We start from the raw sequence: 17507 nt of genomic DNA on the forward strand, positions 1-17507 counted from the left end.
CTTGATTTTTTTATTTTTATTTTTGTGGGTACTTTTGACACTAATATTCTCATTTGTTATAAGTAATTTTTTGTTTTGCTTTCTGTAGGTACTTTTGGCGCAAATTATAACATTAGTGCTAAAAGTACCATCCGAATTAATGCGCCCAATCCGATTCGGTTCGCTAAAATTTAGGATAATACAGTTCGAAATTGCAAAAATGTCAAAATTTGTGGTTTTAAGATGGATGGTCAAATATTGAGTTCCATTACTCAATATAACTCTCTCAAAAGTTAGCTTTTGTTAGTATAAGTTGTTTTAGTGTTTTACACAATTATTAGTGAAAAATAATTTTACTTGTATTAACCTTATTTAATTTAATTTTCACAATAGTTATGGAGAAGGTTGATTGGAGAAAGAAAAGAATATATATGAAGAGGGAGAGAAGAAGCAAATGGTAAACATGAGATAGTTAATGATAAAGTTAATTTTGGTAAATATATCTATAACGTCGTATAATATAACATTAATAAAAGTCATCAAAACGTCATATATTTAGGATTGGGCCAACTTGGGTTTAAAAATTATTGTGGGTTCATATATAATTTGATAAGGCCGGAATCATAAATAAATACTCTATTTCTTCTTCTTTTTTTGATTAAAAATACTCTCTTCCTTCTATTAGCTTCACTTGATTCTTTTCTTTATGATTATTTAAGAAAATAAAATTGTAGTATAAAAATATATGTCTCATATATGTAATGTAATATAAAGTGATTGTAAAAAAGAAAATAGGTCAAATTTATTAGAATAGCTAAAAAATAAAACATGTCAAAAAGAGTATTAAAGAAATCACCATACACCCATCATTTAAGAATTAAGATGTTAAAAAATATTGAACCCATGACCTCACAATTATATAGTAAGACTATAACCATTGTATTATAGCCATTATTGTATTTGGTCAAAATAATATATATATATATATATATATATATATATAATAACAAATATTTTATTGACTTTTAACCCGAAAATTTCATACTATTTTAGTTCGAAAGTCTGATATACCAGATTTTTTTCGGGCTTGAATTTTTTTAGCCTGATCTAATTTTAAATTTCAATGTTTTAGATCAGATCAATTTTGTCAGCTTTAACTTAATGAGAATCACCATAATAATTACAATTTTTTCTATCGAATTCAATGAATTCAAATGGGCTCTTATCTGAAACAATAATTAAAAATTAATTGTGACCTCCAATAAGGTGTTATTATTTAAAATTTTAAAGATGAATTACAAAGGAAAATTAATAATTTCTTAACACATACTAAGAAGATTACATACATCTAATAAAATACCAAATAAGACAACTACAAGAATAAATTAATAATAGGGTTAGAGTGTAATCAACCTCAATAGAAGGACTTTAATATTATCCAATTTATGGGACAAAATTGACACAAACACATCATATATAGGGACTAACCCAATACACATGAAAATTTACGGGGTCAATTAGCAAATAATTATTTAAATCTGGGGCATAATTGATAATAATTGTAAATTATGAATGAAAAAAAAAATTGCCATCGACTAGACTCAAACAATTAACGAAAATACCCATCTCCTAAATCAATCCATTTCTTCCCCAAATCATCGCGCTTCACCGTGACAACAGACGACGCCGTTCAATCCTCGGCGCCGCCATCTTCGACTGGCTTTGAATTGCTTGTTTGTATAATTGATTGCTTGCCTCGGCCTCTGCTTATCGCGATTGCATTTTTGTTCGCCGTCATTGATTTTCAGTGGGTGAGTTGTTTTTTAGCACTTTGTTGGATTCATCTGTCAATTGCTATTGTTCTCGATCAAACTTGATGCTCGAATTTCATTTCCCCCAAATTCGATTAAACCCTAGCGGGATGTCGTGTTTTAGCTTGATCGGCTGTTTGCGATTGATTTCAGCATGGGAATTTGATTGGGTGCTTCATCAACTATGTTTTGGCTGCTGTGCATGTGATCAGGGTTCTGGAATACTTAATGTTATCAGCAATTAATTTAGTTATTGCTTGATGTTGGTGAAGCAATTGGTATCAATCATTTCAATGTTTATGTTATGCTTAAAACTGCCTCCGCCACTTAATTATCAGTTGAAGATTGAATTTTAATCGCATTGGGGTTATCCAAGTTAGGGGCTTGTGCCACCACCTAGATGCATCACATTCCACTCAAAGGGATAATCTTTGAAACAAAAAAGGCATCGCCGCCAAAATGTATGGGAAAACATTTGCTCCCATGCACTGCTTATATAACTTCATGTAGATGCTTCTATCATACATTTTATTTGAAGTGAGAAGTTCCTAGTTGATGTTCTAAATAGTGTGTCGCTTCAAACTATGGGAATCGAATGTTGCATAGCTTTTTATGGAGTCAAGATTATTGTTGTGATGTGCTGTAAAAAATGCAGGAAATAGCTCCCTGTACGGATGGCATTGCATCATGTGTGCATGGAAAACTTTGTTATATTTTTTGAATTCTCAGTTGATATATCTAGCTTGATACCCTTTCTTTCTGAAAGTTCTCATGGCCTTCATTTTACAGGAACTCTGGTCAGATTTGGTTCGTCATTCCTATTGCATCAGTGGAATTTTGACTTATTATAGCTGCAGCTGTCCAACTTGTGTTTAATGGTTTCTACATGGAACTCTGACTACATATTTGTTGAGCCAAATAAATAATGAATCTGCAAACGCACCATTCTGGGCAGTTCTCAGGGCAGGTACCAAACCAAGCTGGTACCATGTTGCCTGGGCTACCACAGCAAAATGGAAATCCTATGCCTAACCAGATGCAAAATCCGAGTATGCATCGGAGTGTTCAGAATACAGATCATGAATATATGAAAACACGCCGATATATGCAGGAAAAGATGTAAGATTTTTCATTATTTATATCCATTAATGAAATACTTCAGTGTTATGATTGCTATAGTTAACTAGTTTATGTTTTCTCCATGTCAGATGTTATGGTTTTTATTAGTTGGATAAGGAAAAATGTAAAGCTACTCTCTTGGAATGTATTATTAAGAATTCAGTATTTGATTCAAGTAGGATTTTTTCCAGTGGTAATTGCTCGTTCGAATTTACTTGGATTTATATCTTGTTGCAGTACAACAACACCTTCTCTTGATTATTGACAATAGATGAGCTATCAGATACATTTTGGCTTAGCTTACTTAAAACAAGGCATTTCAGAAAATATTAGACCGATAAGCTTCTGCACTGTGCTCACTGCTAACTTGTCATGGACAACAAGCTTGTTGAAAAGCTTCCATTTTTTCATGAATCAAGCACTAGATATCACTTCATACACATGCTACTTTACTTTCCAGGAGAATGCTAAAGTCGATGCTTTGCTCTTTTGCAGATGGGAATTTCTTATGCAGCGACGTCAACAATCTCATGAGGTGTCCCAAAAGAAAATGCTCGATTTAGTTAAACGTTTAGAAGAGGCTTTGTTCAAGAGTGCCACGACAACGGTGTGTTGCATGTTATTCTTCCTTAACGACATCACTTTTGTACTGCATCATTTCCTCTGATAATATATTTCCTTTTATCTGATTTGAAAAATATCACTTTTGTGAATAACGTCTTTTTCTTGTGATAAATGTGTAAAAAATGTTTTCAGGTGTATCTAAGCCTTATTTACTGGAACTAAGATTCGTTTTCCTGTGGGTTGTGTCAGGATGAGTACTTGAACCTAGCAACATTGGAAAGCCGTCTCCATGTTCTGATTAAACGACTGCCTATGAGTAATCACAACCAGCAGTTCTCTCATGCTAATTCTTCTCCTTCTATTGGCACAATGATTCCAACTCCTGGATTGCAGCAAAGTGGAAATTCTAACATAAATGGGACTCAATCTGTAGATAGCTCACTTATAGTTAACAATAACTCCAACACGATTGGACCCAGCAGTGTCAATTCTGGGAACTACATGCTGCATGGAAATGGATCTTCGAGCCATGTCCATGGTGGTACTTTTAGTTCATCTGATGGTACTTTCTGTGTTCTGATATATGGCTTTAATTTGATTTGCCCATGCACTCTGATCTCACATGTTATTTCTTTTAGGAGCCTTGTCCGGTGGATATCAACAGTCATCTTCTGCTTTCTCTGTCAATTCTGGGGGAAATAGCATGGTGACATCCATGGGTGCTCAGAGGATGGCCAGTCAAATGATGCCTACTCCTGGATTTAATAATTCCAACTCTAGTGAAGTGAATAACAATGCTAATAACCAGTCGTTCATGAATATGGAGTCATCCAATAACGTTGGTGCATTTCAAGCTGGTGAATCTTCTATTATATCGCAGCCCATGCAGCAGAAGCAGCGCATTATTGGTCAAAATAGTCGTATCCTACATAATATTGGGGGCCACATGGGTGGTGGAATTAGATCTACACTGCAGCAGAAGTCTTATGGGTTATCAAATGGGCCTTTAAATGGGGGGCTGGGCATGATGGGTAACAATATGTCCATGATGAATGGTCCTGGAACAACTGAGGGCTACTTATCAGGGACCGTATATGGAAACTCCAACAAGCCCATGCATCAAAATTTTGACCAACAGCAGCGACCAGTAATGCAGGGTATGGATTTCTCTCTTCAAGACTTCTCTTTTTCTTCTGTATGCGCATGTGATATGTTGTGAAAGACAGAACCAATAGTGTTCAATAATAAGAACTTGATCTCAATTGAGCTCTTAAGTTTTGTTCTCACTGCAAGGTATTCTGTGTGATAGGTGATGGATATGGAATTAATGCTTCTGAGGCTTCAGGGTCGGGAAACTTGTATTCATCAGTTGGATCAATGATGAACAATCAGAGCTTGAATGCTGTATCTATGCAGTCGATGCCAAAGTCAAACTCTCCTATGATGATTAATAGTCAGTCGCATGTACACTCTGTGCAACAAGCGACGACAACAGTGAAACCTCAACCAATTGATCAATCGGAGAAAATGAATTTTCAGGCACAGTATTCAATTAGAGAAAATCTTGCGCAACCTCATCAACATCAACAATTACAACAACAGTCTCATCAATTTCAGCGCCAGCAACTTGTCCAGAATCAGGTCCAACAAAAGCTAAATCAGAACCAGCTTGTGTTAAAGAATGAAACTTTTGGTCAATCTCACCTATCGACGAATATGTATTCAGAGGCAAAGCCGGGGCATGGGTCAGAGAATCGTGATGAAGGTATACAATCACAAGGCTCTGACCCCTTCCATTTCTCTGATATACACAGTCAGTTCCAACATAACTCTATGGAAGACCAATCTAGAAGTCAGATGCTGTCCCATCAATCTGGTCCACAGGATGTGACTTCATCACTAACTCAATCTTCTGATCAGATGCAACAGTTTTTGCATCCACAACAATTTCCTAACTCAGAAAGTGATTTTGGTGGTCCTCCTGGTGGAATTCAACCAGACGCAGCCTTGCATGGTCAATGGTATTCCAATTCTCAAGATGTGTCTCATGTATCAGGGAGACTCACACAGGATCAAAATGTGCAAGATGAATTCCAAAATAGATTAGTAGGCCAAGATGTAGCTCAATTAAATAATTTATCGTCTGAAGAATCGATAATTGGTCAATCAGATGCTTCTAGATCAGCAGAACCTCCGAGTGCGAGTAACGCTATGCGCCGATCTAATAACCTCAATCGTGAACGACAGTTCAAGAACCAACAGCGGTGGCTCTTGTTTCTGCGACATGCTCGTCGATGTCCTGCTCCAGAAGGCAAATGCCAAGAGTCTAACTGCTTGACAGTTCAAAAGCTATTGAAACATATGGAACATTGCAATGTATTTCAGTGTCCATATCCACGTTGTTGTGCTACTAGAGTTTTACTCAATCATCATAGACGCTGTCGTGATGCAAGCTGCCCTGTCTGTGTTCCTGTGAAGAGTTATGTGCAACAGGCGCAAATGAAGGCATTTGCTCGTGCTGAGATCAATTCTCGGCAGCCTAATTCTGTCAATGGTTCCGGTAAATCATATGATGCTGCAGAAGCAGGTGTAAGGCCAATGCCTAAGATGAGCCCTGTGATTCCTGAAACTCCCGAAGATCTACAACCTGCCATTAAACGCATGAAAAGTGAACAAGCTCCACAGCCTGTAGTCTCTGAAACTGGAACTCCTGTTGCACTGCCTTTTGCTGTAAATGAATCTCCCATTCAAGACGCACAGCATCCTGAACAGTATCATGATTCTCATATTCATGTGAAGCATGAAAGTACTCAAGTAAAAATGGAAATTCCTGGAAGTCTCGGACAGTTGAATTCCAAGAATATCGAAATGAAAAGGGATAATTTGGATGATAAGTACGTCCAAAAGCCCGCAAAACCTGAAGGAGATACTATTGCATCGAAAAATCCTGTTGGATATGGTACGCATGAGGTTGTTAAGAGTGAAAAGGAAATGGGACTGGCTAAGATGGAAAATCCACCATTACCTTCCGAGAGTACATCCAAGTCTGGGAAGCCAAAAATTAAGGGAGTATCATTGACAGAGTTATTCACCCCTGAACAAGTCCGGCAACATATTGCAGGTCTTAGACGTTGGGTTGGCCAGGTCAGTCTAGTACTCTTCTGTCATGTCTACTTTACCATGCCTGTAATTGCATTCTTTTTCTGCTTGATAAGATTTCTGCAGTCATGCTACATGGATGCATCATGCATTCCATGGTCTTTATAAGACCCTGATTATCATTTACATGTGGAAGCATGACTTTTGTTGATTTTATGTTTACCATAGACTATGAGTATGAACTTACCGTGCAGTATCCTAGAAATGATAAATTGAGACTCTAATCTATTTATTTGTGAAGTAAAGTAAAATGATCATAAATCGTTATGGCTTTTAGATGACTGAGTTTACAGATGCCAAAGAAGCTGATTTTACAAACTGGTATTGACATGACGTTTTATGTTATGCTTTATCTATTCTGATTTGTAATTTTAATCTTATGTTGCTTTATTTCTTGTGAAAACAGGGATAGGAAGTGTATGACTTCATTTTTTGAATTGAAATTGTCTCCTTCAGTTTCTTATCTTGTTTATCATACAATAATTTTTGTGTTTGTTTGCCAACCGATTCTTTCTTCTTTTGAGGTTCTTTTGTTTCTGTTTGTATTCAGCCTTTTATTTTGAATTTTGAATATTTTGGTATTTGGAAAGAGATTGTAGAAATATGTGGTGTTTCTTTAGCTGAACTTAGTACCTTATGAATCACGATGCATATCACTCTGCTGAATTACGATTCACCTTTTGTTACACAGAGCAAAGCAAAAGCAGAAAAGAACCAGGCAATGGAGCATTCCATGAGTGAAAATTCTTGCCAGTTGTGTGCAGTTGAGAAGCTTACCTTTGAACCACCCCCTATCTATTGTACACCCTGTGGTGCTCGCATTAAAAGGAATGCTATGTATTATACCATCGGTGCTGGGGAAACTCGTCATTTCTTTTGCATCCCATGCTATAATGAAGCCCGTGGAGACACAGTTGTGGTTGATGGGACTACTATTCCAAAGGCAAGGATGGAGAAAAAGAAAAATGATGAGGAAACTGAAGAATGGGTATGTCAAATCTGCTCAACCACATGTTCTGTTTTGGCCATGAGAAATTTTCCTTGTGATACTGAAAATGTATTCTATGCAGTGGGTTCAATGTGACAAGTGTGAAGCTTGGCAGCATCAGATCTGTGCATTATTCAACGGTAGAAGAAACGATGGCGGACAAGCTGAATATACTTGTCCAAATTGTTATATGGAAGAAGTTGAAAGAGGAGAACGTGTGCCATTACCGCAGAGTGCTGTTCTAGGAGCAAAAGATTTGCCTAGAACAATTTTGAGTGATCACATGGAGCAGCGATTATTTACAAAGCTGAAGCAAGAAAGGCAGGATAGAGCAAGGGCTCAAGGGAAAAGTTATGATGAGGTGATCTTATTTTGCTTATGTTTTTTGCATTTCCGATTCCAATCCTCTGGAAGTTCACATGATGAGATGTTTGTTAATAATGTGTTTCTCTGAATATTGAGATATGTTTTAAGTTGGCTGAGATATATGCATGTGATACACATAGTTGGAACCTTAAATGTTCTGCATTAAGCTTACATGGACTAACGGACATTTTAAAAAAGTATCTTACCTAATTCTTCTAATTGAGTAAGTTTTTTTTTTTTTTTTTTTTTTCCATTTTCTTTTTCTTCTTTCTGTTTCGCAACTGCATACACTTGTTGTCTTGGGGTAAAGGCACAGATTTCAAATTACGATGTGACTTTAAAGACAATTAATTCCAAAACCTCCTTTTTCTCTCTTTAAAAACGCTACCAATCAGAAGATGCTAGAGAGTAGCCCTAATTGAATGACAATTTCCTTCAAATTGAATGTAATCATGATACTTATTTTTCCCAGTTTTTCCGTGATTCCAACTAATATGGTTATTGTTGTTACTTTGCCAGATCCCAGGAGCAGAATCACTTGTGGTTAGAGTGGTGTCATCAGTGGACAAGAAGTTGGAAGTTAAACCAAGATTTCTTGAAATTTTCCAGGAGGACAATTTTCCAATGGAGTTCCCATATAAGTCTAAGGTGTGATGTATACATTAATCGATTGGGAGCTTACCCACCATAAAAGTTTCAGTACACGGCTTAGTTCAAAAAATTGGCTGAGCATCCAGTTTTAATAATTTATTCTTATATGACAAAAGACACACAAAAGACTATCATTTTTAATTGAGAGACAACTCTAAGATATAACAAACTAAGCAGGTTGCTTTTTTTTTTGGTCAAGAAAAAGCATAACTAAAACAAAGGTACCAGAGGTACCAAACAGATAGTCTTACAACAATTTGGCCAACAGCTCGTTAGAACTCCAATCGCTAAAACTGAAATCCAACTAAGCAGGTTGCTAGTATCGCTTGCGGTGGTATATGGAATACTGAGTAACCAAATAATGGAATCCTTTATGCTAACTTAGATTAGTTTGGTATCTTGCGTGTAGCAAAGGGAATTAATTTATCTGTTATAAGATTTATGTGTCATCTATAACTATTAACACTTTTGTTTCTATCTTCCAGGTTATATTATTATTTCAAAAAATTGAAGGTGTTGAAGTATGCCTGTTTGGCATGTATGTTCAAGAATTTGGATCAGAGTGTCAACAACCCAATCACCGCCGGGTCTACCTTTCTTACTTGGATTCTGTTAAGTATTTCAGGCCAGATGTCAAGGCAGTGACTGGAGAGGCTCTTCGGACATATGTGTACCATGAAATTCTGGCAAGTTTCTGGATATTTGTTATTTTGCAATCATCTTGTAGCTGATCCGACTTTGGCTAGAAAGTTGTTGTTTGCATTTAGTTAACAAGTATATTTTTCTTCTTTTATCAGATTGGATACTTGGATTATTGTAAGAAGCGTGGTTTCACTAGCTGCTATATTTGGGCTTGCCCTCCGTTAAAGGGAGAAGACTACATTTTGTATTGCCATCCAGAAATTCAGAAGACACCAAAATCTGATAAACTTCGGGAATGGTAAGCTCGATACTTTTATGGTTATGAGGAGACTGTGGTCTTGGGTTGTCTGCTAATAGCTTAATACACACCCTTGAATCGTGTTTTCTGTTTCAGGTACCTGGCCATGTTGAGGAAAGCTGCAAAGGAAAATATAGTGGTCGAACTTACTAATCTGTACGATCATTTCTTTGTCACCACTGCTGAATGTAGAGCAAAGGTAACTGCATCTAGATTGCCATACTTCGATGGGGATTATTGGCCTGGTGCTGCAGAGGACATCATCTTCCAATTGCAACAAGACGAGGATGGGAGAAAACAGCATAAGAAGGGTACTTTAAAAAAAACTATTACCAAAAGAGCTCTCAAAGCATCCGGCCAAACCGATCTATCTGGCAATGCATCGAAGGATCTGATGTTGATGCATAAAGTAATTTCCTCCATTTCATAATTCTTGATCTGCAAGTGCTATTACCAAATCTATATCTTTCAACTATCACTTATTGAAGTAAAAGTCTTGCTTGTTGTTTCTATTTCTTCTTTATTAACTTACTTCGTTTCCGTAGCTGGGCGAGACAATACTTCCAATGAAGGAAGACTTTATCATGGTTCACTTGCAGCGTGCATGCTCACATTGCTGCATTCTGATGTTTTCGGGAAAAAGTTGGGCTTGCAGACAGTGCAAGAATTTTCAGCTTTGTGAGAGGTGAGTCGTCTCGCTTCTACCAAGTGAGAGATTAATGATATAGGGTATACTAATCAGTAATCATGATGTGAATCCTGCCGGTTAATTCATCGAACATATCTTTTTCACTTCAGGTGCTATGATCTTGAGAGGAAGCGCGACGACAGAGAGAGACACCCTATCAATCAAAAGGACAAGCATTTACTATATCCCGTAAGTCCATACCAGAGGACATATCTTCTGCACTTAATACTCTTACTCTGTTTATTTCGCATTTTGAGTAAGCAATTCATGAATCGGCAGGTTGAAATCAACGGTGTCCCCGATGATACCAAAGACCAAGATGAGATTCTTGAGAGTGAATTTTTTGACACGAGACAGGCTTTCCTTAGCCTTTGTCAAGGAAACCATTATCAGTATGATACCCTTCGCCGAGCTAAGCATTCCTCGATGATGGTCCTTTATCACCTCCACAATCCTACTGCTCCAGCTTTCGTGACAACATGTAATGTATGTCACCTTGATATTGAAACTGGGCAAGGTTGGCGCTGCGAGACATGCCCCGACTATGATGTATGCAATCAATGTTATTCGAAGGATGGGGGAATCGATCATCCTCATGTATTGACAAATCATCCGTCTAATGACCGTGATGCACAGAACAAAGAGGCCCGGCAGTTGAGAGTAACACAGGTATATTTGAAATTGATGAACATTTAACTCTAAGACGCAATCTTGTAACGACGTAAAGGAAATACACTACTCGACTGTTTAGAAGTGCTTGAACAATCACAACAATCCAAGTGAAGATGCTTATCTTTTTACGTGTCCCGTGGTTTACGAGAGGTAACTTATAATGTTTGAACTTGCAGTTGAGGAAGATGCTCGATCTCTTGGTGCACGCCTCTCAATGTCGTTCCCCGCACTGCCAATATCCAAACTGTCGCAAGGTGAAGGGACTTTTCCGACACGGTATGCTCTGCAAGGTACGCGCTTCGGGAGGTTGTGTGCTGTGCAAGAAAATGTGGTATCTCCTTCAGCTTCACGCCCGGGCATGCAAAGAATCCGAATGCAACGTACCACGATGCAGGTAACCCTCTCACACTAGCTATCTTCCATCCTCATACATCATCATAAAGGCCACATTCACACATTCACCTACTGGTGCAGAGACTTGAAGGAGCATATGAGAAGGTTGCAACAGCAGTCCGATTCTCGACGAAGGGCTGCCGTGATGGAAATGATGAGGCAACGCGCAGCAGAGGTCGCCAGCAGTTCTTGATGTCCAACAGTGTACATAGAGTAGTGGCAGCATTTCAAGAAAAAAGGGTCTTTCAGAGAGGTAATATAATGTGGATATAACTGTTTTGTTCGACGTCACGAGTGGAAGAAGAAGAAGTGTGTGTTTTCTCACCGTATGGCCGGCCTCCGTTCTCCGATGATGACGAAGCTCGATTTTTTGATCTATGACTTGTCCTGGTGAAGGTTGCTAGGGAAGTTTGAAAGTTAGGAGCGTTGATAAGTTATTCTTTGATTGAGTTTTGTTGTATTTCATGTGTTTTGCTATCATCGTTTGATGGCAAGAGTGTACCATAGCTGTTTTGATCTGATGTATAAGCTTCAACTTGCAAAGAAACAAAGAGAAATTCTCTCACTTTTTTCTCCAATAGTTTAATGTATCGATTTCTTCATCACCCTCTATTGATTAACACTATTGCAGATTGATTTATTTTTAGTGTGTGTGTGTGTGAGAGAGAGAGAGAGATGTTGATGATGTTAGATTTGTCTTGACAATAAGGGTTAATTATTTTAAAAAATTTGGTCGTTGGGTAATTACAACACTTCGGAATTGCAATCTTTGAAAAAGAAAAAAATCTTGTTATTTTATTTTTAATTTTTTGTTTTGTTGAAATTGCTGCTCCTTTTTGTCTCATTAAATTAATTCCTTAATTTTTTTTGGATGTTCTAAAATATAGTAAATAAGGATAAAATAAAACAAATGCGTATAGCTTAGATTTTTCAATAAAAAATAAATGCATTTTCCTACCGCGTGCACTTTACCTTAATTTCACAGGACAGGTATAATGTGATTGTAAAAATCTTAGGGAAGTCAAGATATTTCATTTTAAGACAACTAACATTTAGAAGGCATTTATTTTGAGTGATAGATTGAATATTTTAAAATAATCCCAGCTAATTTTTTATTTACTTTAACAACTCCGATTAATTTTAAATTTATCGAATTATATTATCCTTCAAATATTCAACCTGACACTTTATCAATATACTCTACAACACATCTTAGACTATTCTCATTGGAAAAATAAATGTAAAAGTCACATAAATGAGTGACATTGGAATAGAGATCGCATAATTTGATTGTAAAAATCTTACGAAAAATCTGAATATTTCTTTTTAAAACAACTAACACTTAGAAGACATTTATTTTGAGTGACAGATCGAATATTTTAAAATAACCCTAACTAATTTTTCATTTACTTTAACGACTCGATTAATTTTAAATCTTTCAAATCATTTTATCCTTCAAATATTCAACCCGACACCTTATCAATATAACCTACTAACACATCTTATACAAGTTTAATTGCCTTTTCTACTTAATTGATGTTTGCCATCGTGCACCCATTATCGTAAATACTAAATATATACTCAATGATTGAAGAATATATACATGTTTTTTAATCTCTAATTTTTCACATTTTGCTACAAACATAAGCACATAGTGGATTCAATAGAGTCGACGCATTTCACGCTAATTATGGCAATTTTTCTCTCTCTCATGATCCACAACTTGTCGACAAAGGATAAGATTTTTTTTGCATTCTTGTGAAACAATGGCTTCTTGTGACACCAAAATCTTTGTAATTTTACACAAACCAAGATTCCCTTTTGTAATCTTGTAAGTTCACATGCAGCAGCAATACTTTTGGAACTTGAGGTAATTTTATTGGCCCATTTAAGATATATTGGGAATTTTATGCATTCACTCTATATTATATATAACATATATATATTTGAATTTGACCAATCACGGGTTCAATAGCCACAAAATGTTAAAAACTTTGCAGCTGCAAAGCTTCAATTTTGGGCCCACTTCTGCATTTCTTCAAGACTAGTCAATCATGGGTTAATTACATGCACCTTGCTCAATCTGAGCCGAGTCGAGTCGAGTTGAGTCGGATCGAATATATTATCGTGTAAAAACACGTTTCGGTGTAATTATTGATACTGGGATCTCGTCGTGTAATTTTGATAGAGAGGAATTTTGGTCGAATGTTATTTATGTGCGTAGTTTTTAGTAAGTTTGTTGTTATCTGAACTCGTAATTTTTACTATCAAGATTTCGACTCTGAAGATATAATACTGATAAAAGAGTAGGCACGTTGTGCTTTTTTCTAGACAATCTAGGATAGCACATAGTTTTGGTGACTTCATTTTGTCTATAAAAGAATGGTTGCAACACATCCATAGGTACTCTCATAATCATGGCTAAGTTCAACACCATCCAAGCCCTAATTCTTGTGCTCAATTTGGGGATTTTGCATCTCTCTCTAGCATGCCCATATTGTCCATACCCAAGTCCTTCAAGACCTCCCAAGCTGCCACCCAAACGCCCACCAAAGATCAAGCCTCCGGCCGCCAAGCCGCCGCCTTCCACCTCCAAACCACCACCGTGCCCACCGCCGCATCGGCCGAAACCTCCACCCCACATTCCCAAACCTCCATCTCATACACCTAAAGCACCACCACATGTGCCTAAGCCACCCACTCTCCACCCTCCGAAACACCCGAAACCACCTTCGCACGCGCCTAAACCACCCGTCGTCCACCCTCCGCCCACTCATCCGTCGCCCCACTACCCCAAACCACCCGTCGTCCACCCCCCGATCATCCCTAAACCGCCACCCCACTACCCTAAACCGCCCGTCGTCCACCCCCCGACCATCCCTAAACCGCCACCCCACTACCCTAAACCGCCCGTCGTCCACCCCCCGACCATCCCTAAACCGCCACCCCACTACCCTAAACCGCCCGTCGTCCACCCCCCGACCATCCCTAAACCGCCTCCCCACGAGCCCGAACCGCCCGTCGTCCACCCCCCGACCATCCCTAAACCGCCTCCCCACGAGCCCGAACCACCCGTCGTCCACCCACCGATCATCCCCAAACCACCACCCCACGGCCCGAAACCACCGGTCATCCAACCCCCGGTCATCCCCAAACCGCCTCCCCACGAGCCCGAACCACCGGTCGTCTACCCCCCGATCATCCCCAAACCGCCACCCCACGAGCCCGAACCACCCGTTGTCACCCCGAACCCGCCCCCACCGATCACTCCCATCACCCCACCACCCGGAACCCCATGCCCGCCGCCGCCACCGCTACCGCCGCCACCGGAAGGGCAAGGCACGTGCCCCACACTAAAACTAGATGCATGTGTGGATGTATTGGGTGGGCTAATCCACATAGGCATCGGCAGCAGCGCCAAAGATGCATGCTGCCCAGTTCTTAGTGGGCTGCTAGACTTAGACGCAGCACTCTGCCTTTGCACCACCATTAAAGCTAAGCTTCTCAACATCAACATCATCATTCCCATTGCTCTTCAACTCCTCATCGATTGTGGAAAAACCCCACCTTCTGACTTCCAATGCTCTGCTTGAACTTCTATGTTACTTTTACTCATGCAAGAAAAAAAAAAGGAGAATGAGTTTCCTATGTTGTGTTAGGGATTATCTTTTTTTTTGTTTACTTTTTTTATGAGTTTGAATTGTAATATTTCAGTTTCTGAGTACTACTCTTTGTTGAATAATTGTTGCAGCAATTTACATGTTTTATTTTTATTTTTCTCTTAGTTGAAAAGGGAAACTATATTCTTTTCTTGTTTTACTTGAATTTTGATGCAAATAAAAAAAAATGTGTATATAATAGTCACATTGTACAATCAAGAATTATTGAAGCCCGCTTGATTATTTGCTATACACAAAAAACTTCACATTTTCCTACTCTTTCGTTGAATAGTTGAATAATTGTTGCAGCAATTTACATGTTTTTTTTTTGTTTTTTTTCTCTTAGTTGAAAACTATATATTCTTTTTTTTTACTTGAGTTTTGATGCACAAAAAAAAAGAGTCATATTGTACAATCAAGAATTATTGAATTTCGCTAAAAAAAGTGAATTATTGAAGCCAATTCCCTCAAAAAAAATAAAAATAAGAATTATTGAAGCCCGCTTGATTATTTGCTATGCACAAAAAGCTTCACATTTTCCTAATAAGTATATAATATTTAATCCTTGAAATTTATGGGTCGTCAATCTTTTCCAGTGATGTCAGTGATAAATTATGAATTTTTGGCATTTTCGCATTTTCACCGATGCCTATATTTATTTATTTTTTATGGGGGAGGCTATATTTATATATTATTCACATGTTTCATTTGACTAGTTATTGACACATGCTGATTTAAATATTTAGGAATACAATAGGCCCAAAGATGGAGTGAGTCTTTTTAATTCTAAACTAATTTTCCCTTAATGCTTGTGAATAATCATCATCTGAATTATTAATGGGATAAATTTGCTAATACATGCCACCTTATAAATAATTAAGCAGCTTAAAGGTGCATTTAGTAGTTGCAATATTGTAACTAATGACATTTCTTAATGAAGTTACACCTTTTCCCCCTCAGAAAAAAAAAAGTTGCAATTAGGTGTTAGAACTTGTTATTTTTTTTAGTATAATTATCAAGAATTTCATGTGGAAATAAACTTGTAAATTGTGATTTGTGTTCTGACGTCAGTCTCAAATTCAAAATATGGATCAAAAGATTACTAAAATTCGAATCAAACCAAAGCTTAAGAATTTATTAATATCAAATTAAACTAAACCACTTGCACCTTTGATTTTTTTTATCTTATCTTTTATAAGAGAAAAGTGATTAATCGAAATCTTTATTCAATTCGATCTGGGCTAATCGAAGAAACAATATTTGAATGTGAAGCACTCTTTATTTGATATTTATGTGATGAGCAGCCCAAAAATGAATTTGGGCTTAGCCCAACAAAAGTATAAAATCTTACGCCCAGTGAAATTCTGATCCCAAAAATCTTACAACTTCAATTTAGTGAGTAGAAGTTCCAATTGTTTTATATTACTATTAATTTCTAATTCGAATTTGTGTTACATGACTTGATTAGAACAAAATTTCTTGCTCCCTCCGTCCACAAAAAGTTTGCTATAATTTCCTTTTCAATCTATTCACAAAAAATTTATCATAATTTTCTTTTTAATCCGTTCAAAAAAAAATTGTCACTTCCATTTATAATAGTATAGTCCATACAACTTCATTCATATTTGAAGTGGATCGATCTCATCCGCCTATTATATTGTGTCTACCTACATTCTCACTAAGTAAATGTAACATTTTCTTTATTTTCCTGTGCTCACTTATATACATATTTTCTCCATCCATAAAAAATAATTGTCATTTTGGTATGTCCAGAAAAAATAGAGTAATTCTTTTTCATTTATAGATACTACTCCAAGGCATATTATTCTCGATATATCAATTTGTTTACCTATTCTATCAAATGATGGACTCTTTTCTCCGCTCACAATATAATTAATTATCATTATTAATACGGCCCCTTAGATGATACCATTTTATGGCTTTCTCCACACATAATACACTCAATCACTTTTCTTAAAACTTGTGTTCTTCATTTCTAAGACTACTTTTTAGAGACGGATAGAATATAAGACAGAAGTAACAAGACACAAACAAGATAGTGAATTGATCGTTGTTGACCTTCCGTGAATGTAGATTCATAAAAGTCGAATCACATACATCCGATGTTATTAATTTTCGTTTCCGTATTTTGTGTTTTGGCTCGCGTTCTTCATCTCAATGAATGAAAAATAATGAAATTTTCTTTTGTATGTAATGAGAGAAAATAAATGAGGCATTTAAAGAATTTTTCTATTATTATTTTTTTCTTTTATGATAAATTTATCAATTAAAAAAAATACCCCCAATAAAATTACTTATTAGAAGACAAAAAGAGTACTTATAAGATTTCAATATAGAAAGGTTGCAAAACATTTGAATTAGTAATAATTTAGTAGTGAAAAAGAAGATGCGATTGCGACTACATTTTATGGTCAAAATCTAGTTAGCTGTTGCTGCTAACTCCCAAGTGCCATGTCAGAAAAATTCCACTCTGTAAATCTCTTACACATCCACAACT

General features: G+C 37.0%; 2 protein-coding genes across 3 annotated transcripts; both read left to right on the top strand.

The window, feature by feature from the left end:
* Positions 1 to 1571: 1571 nt before the first annotated feature.
* Positions 1572 to 11935, top strand: LOC131003970 (histone acetyltransferase HAC1-like). Of its 2 annotated transcripts, none has more exons than XM_057930543.1 (17): positions 1572 to 1790; positions 2580 to 2909; positions 3405 to 3516; positions 3723 to 4035; positions 4112 to 4630; positions 4783 to 6617; positions 7324 to 7620; positions 7703 to 7981; positions 8506 to 8634; positions 9123 to 9323; positions 9435 to 9577; positions 9674 to 9986; positions 10123 to 10262; positions 10376 to 10454; positions 10545 to 10934; positions 11114 to 11331; positions 11412 to 11935. In XM_057930543.1, the coding sequence occupies exons 2-17, from the start codon at positions 2716 to 2718 to the stop codon at positions 11521 to 11523; spliced, it is 5274 nt and encodes a 1757-aa protein (XP_057786526.1). In that variant the 5' UTR covers positions 1572 to 1790; positions 2580 to 2715; the 3' UTR covers positions 11524 to 11935. The 2 variants fall into 2 exon arrangements, with proteins under 2 accessions (XP_057786526.1, XP_057786527.1); XM_057930544.1 differs by having other exon boundaries at positions 1575 to 1790; positions 3723 to 4011.
* Positions 11936 to 13577: 1642 nt separating this feature from the next.
* On the top strand, positions 13578 to 15086 carry LOC131003977 (36.4 kDa proline-rich protein). Its single transcript, XM_057930550.1, has one exon. It carries the CDS (start codon positions 13748 to 13750, stop codon positions 14921 to 14923), a length of 1176 nt encoding a protein of 391 aa, XP_057786533.1. The 5' UTR covers positions 13578 to 13747; the 3' UTR covers positions 14924 to 15086.
* Positions 15087 to 17507: the final 2421 nt, after the last annotated feature.

The sequence above is a fragment of the Salvia miltiorrhiza genome, unplaced genomic scaffold, assembly GCF_028751815.1.
Source record: "Salvia miltiorrhiza cultivar Shanhuang (shh) unplaced genomic scaffold, IMPLAD_Smil_shh original_scaffold_302, whole genome shotgun sequence".
NCBI lineage: Eukaryota > Viridiplantae > Streptophyta > Magnoliopsida > Lamiales > Lamiaceae > Salvia > Salvia miltiorrhiza.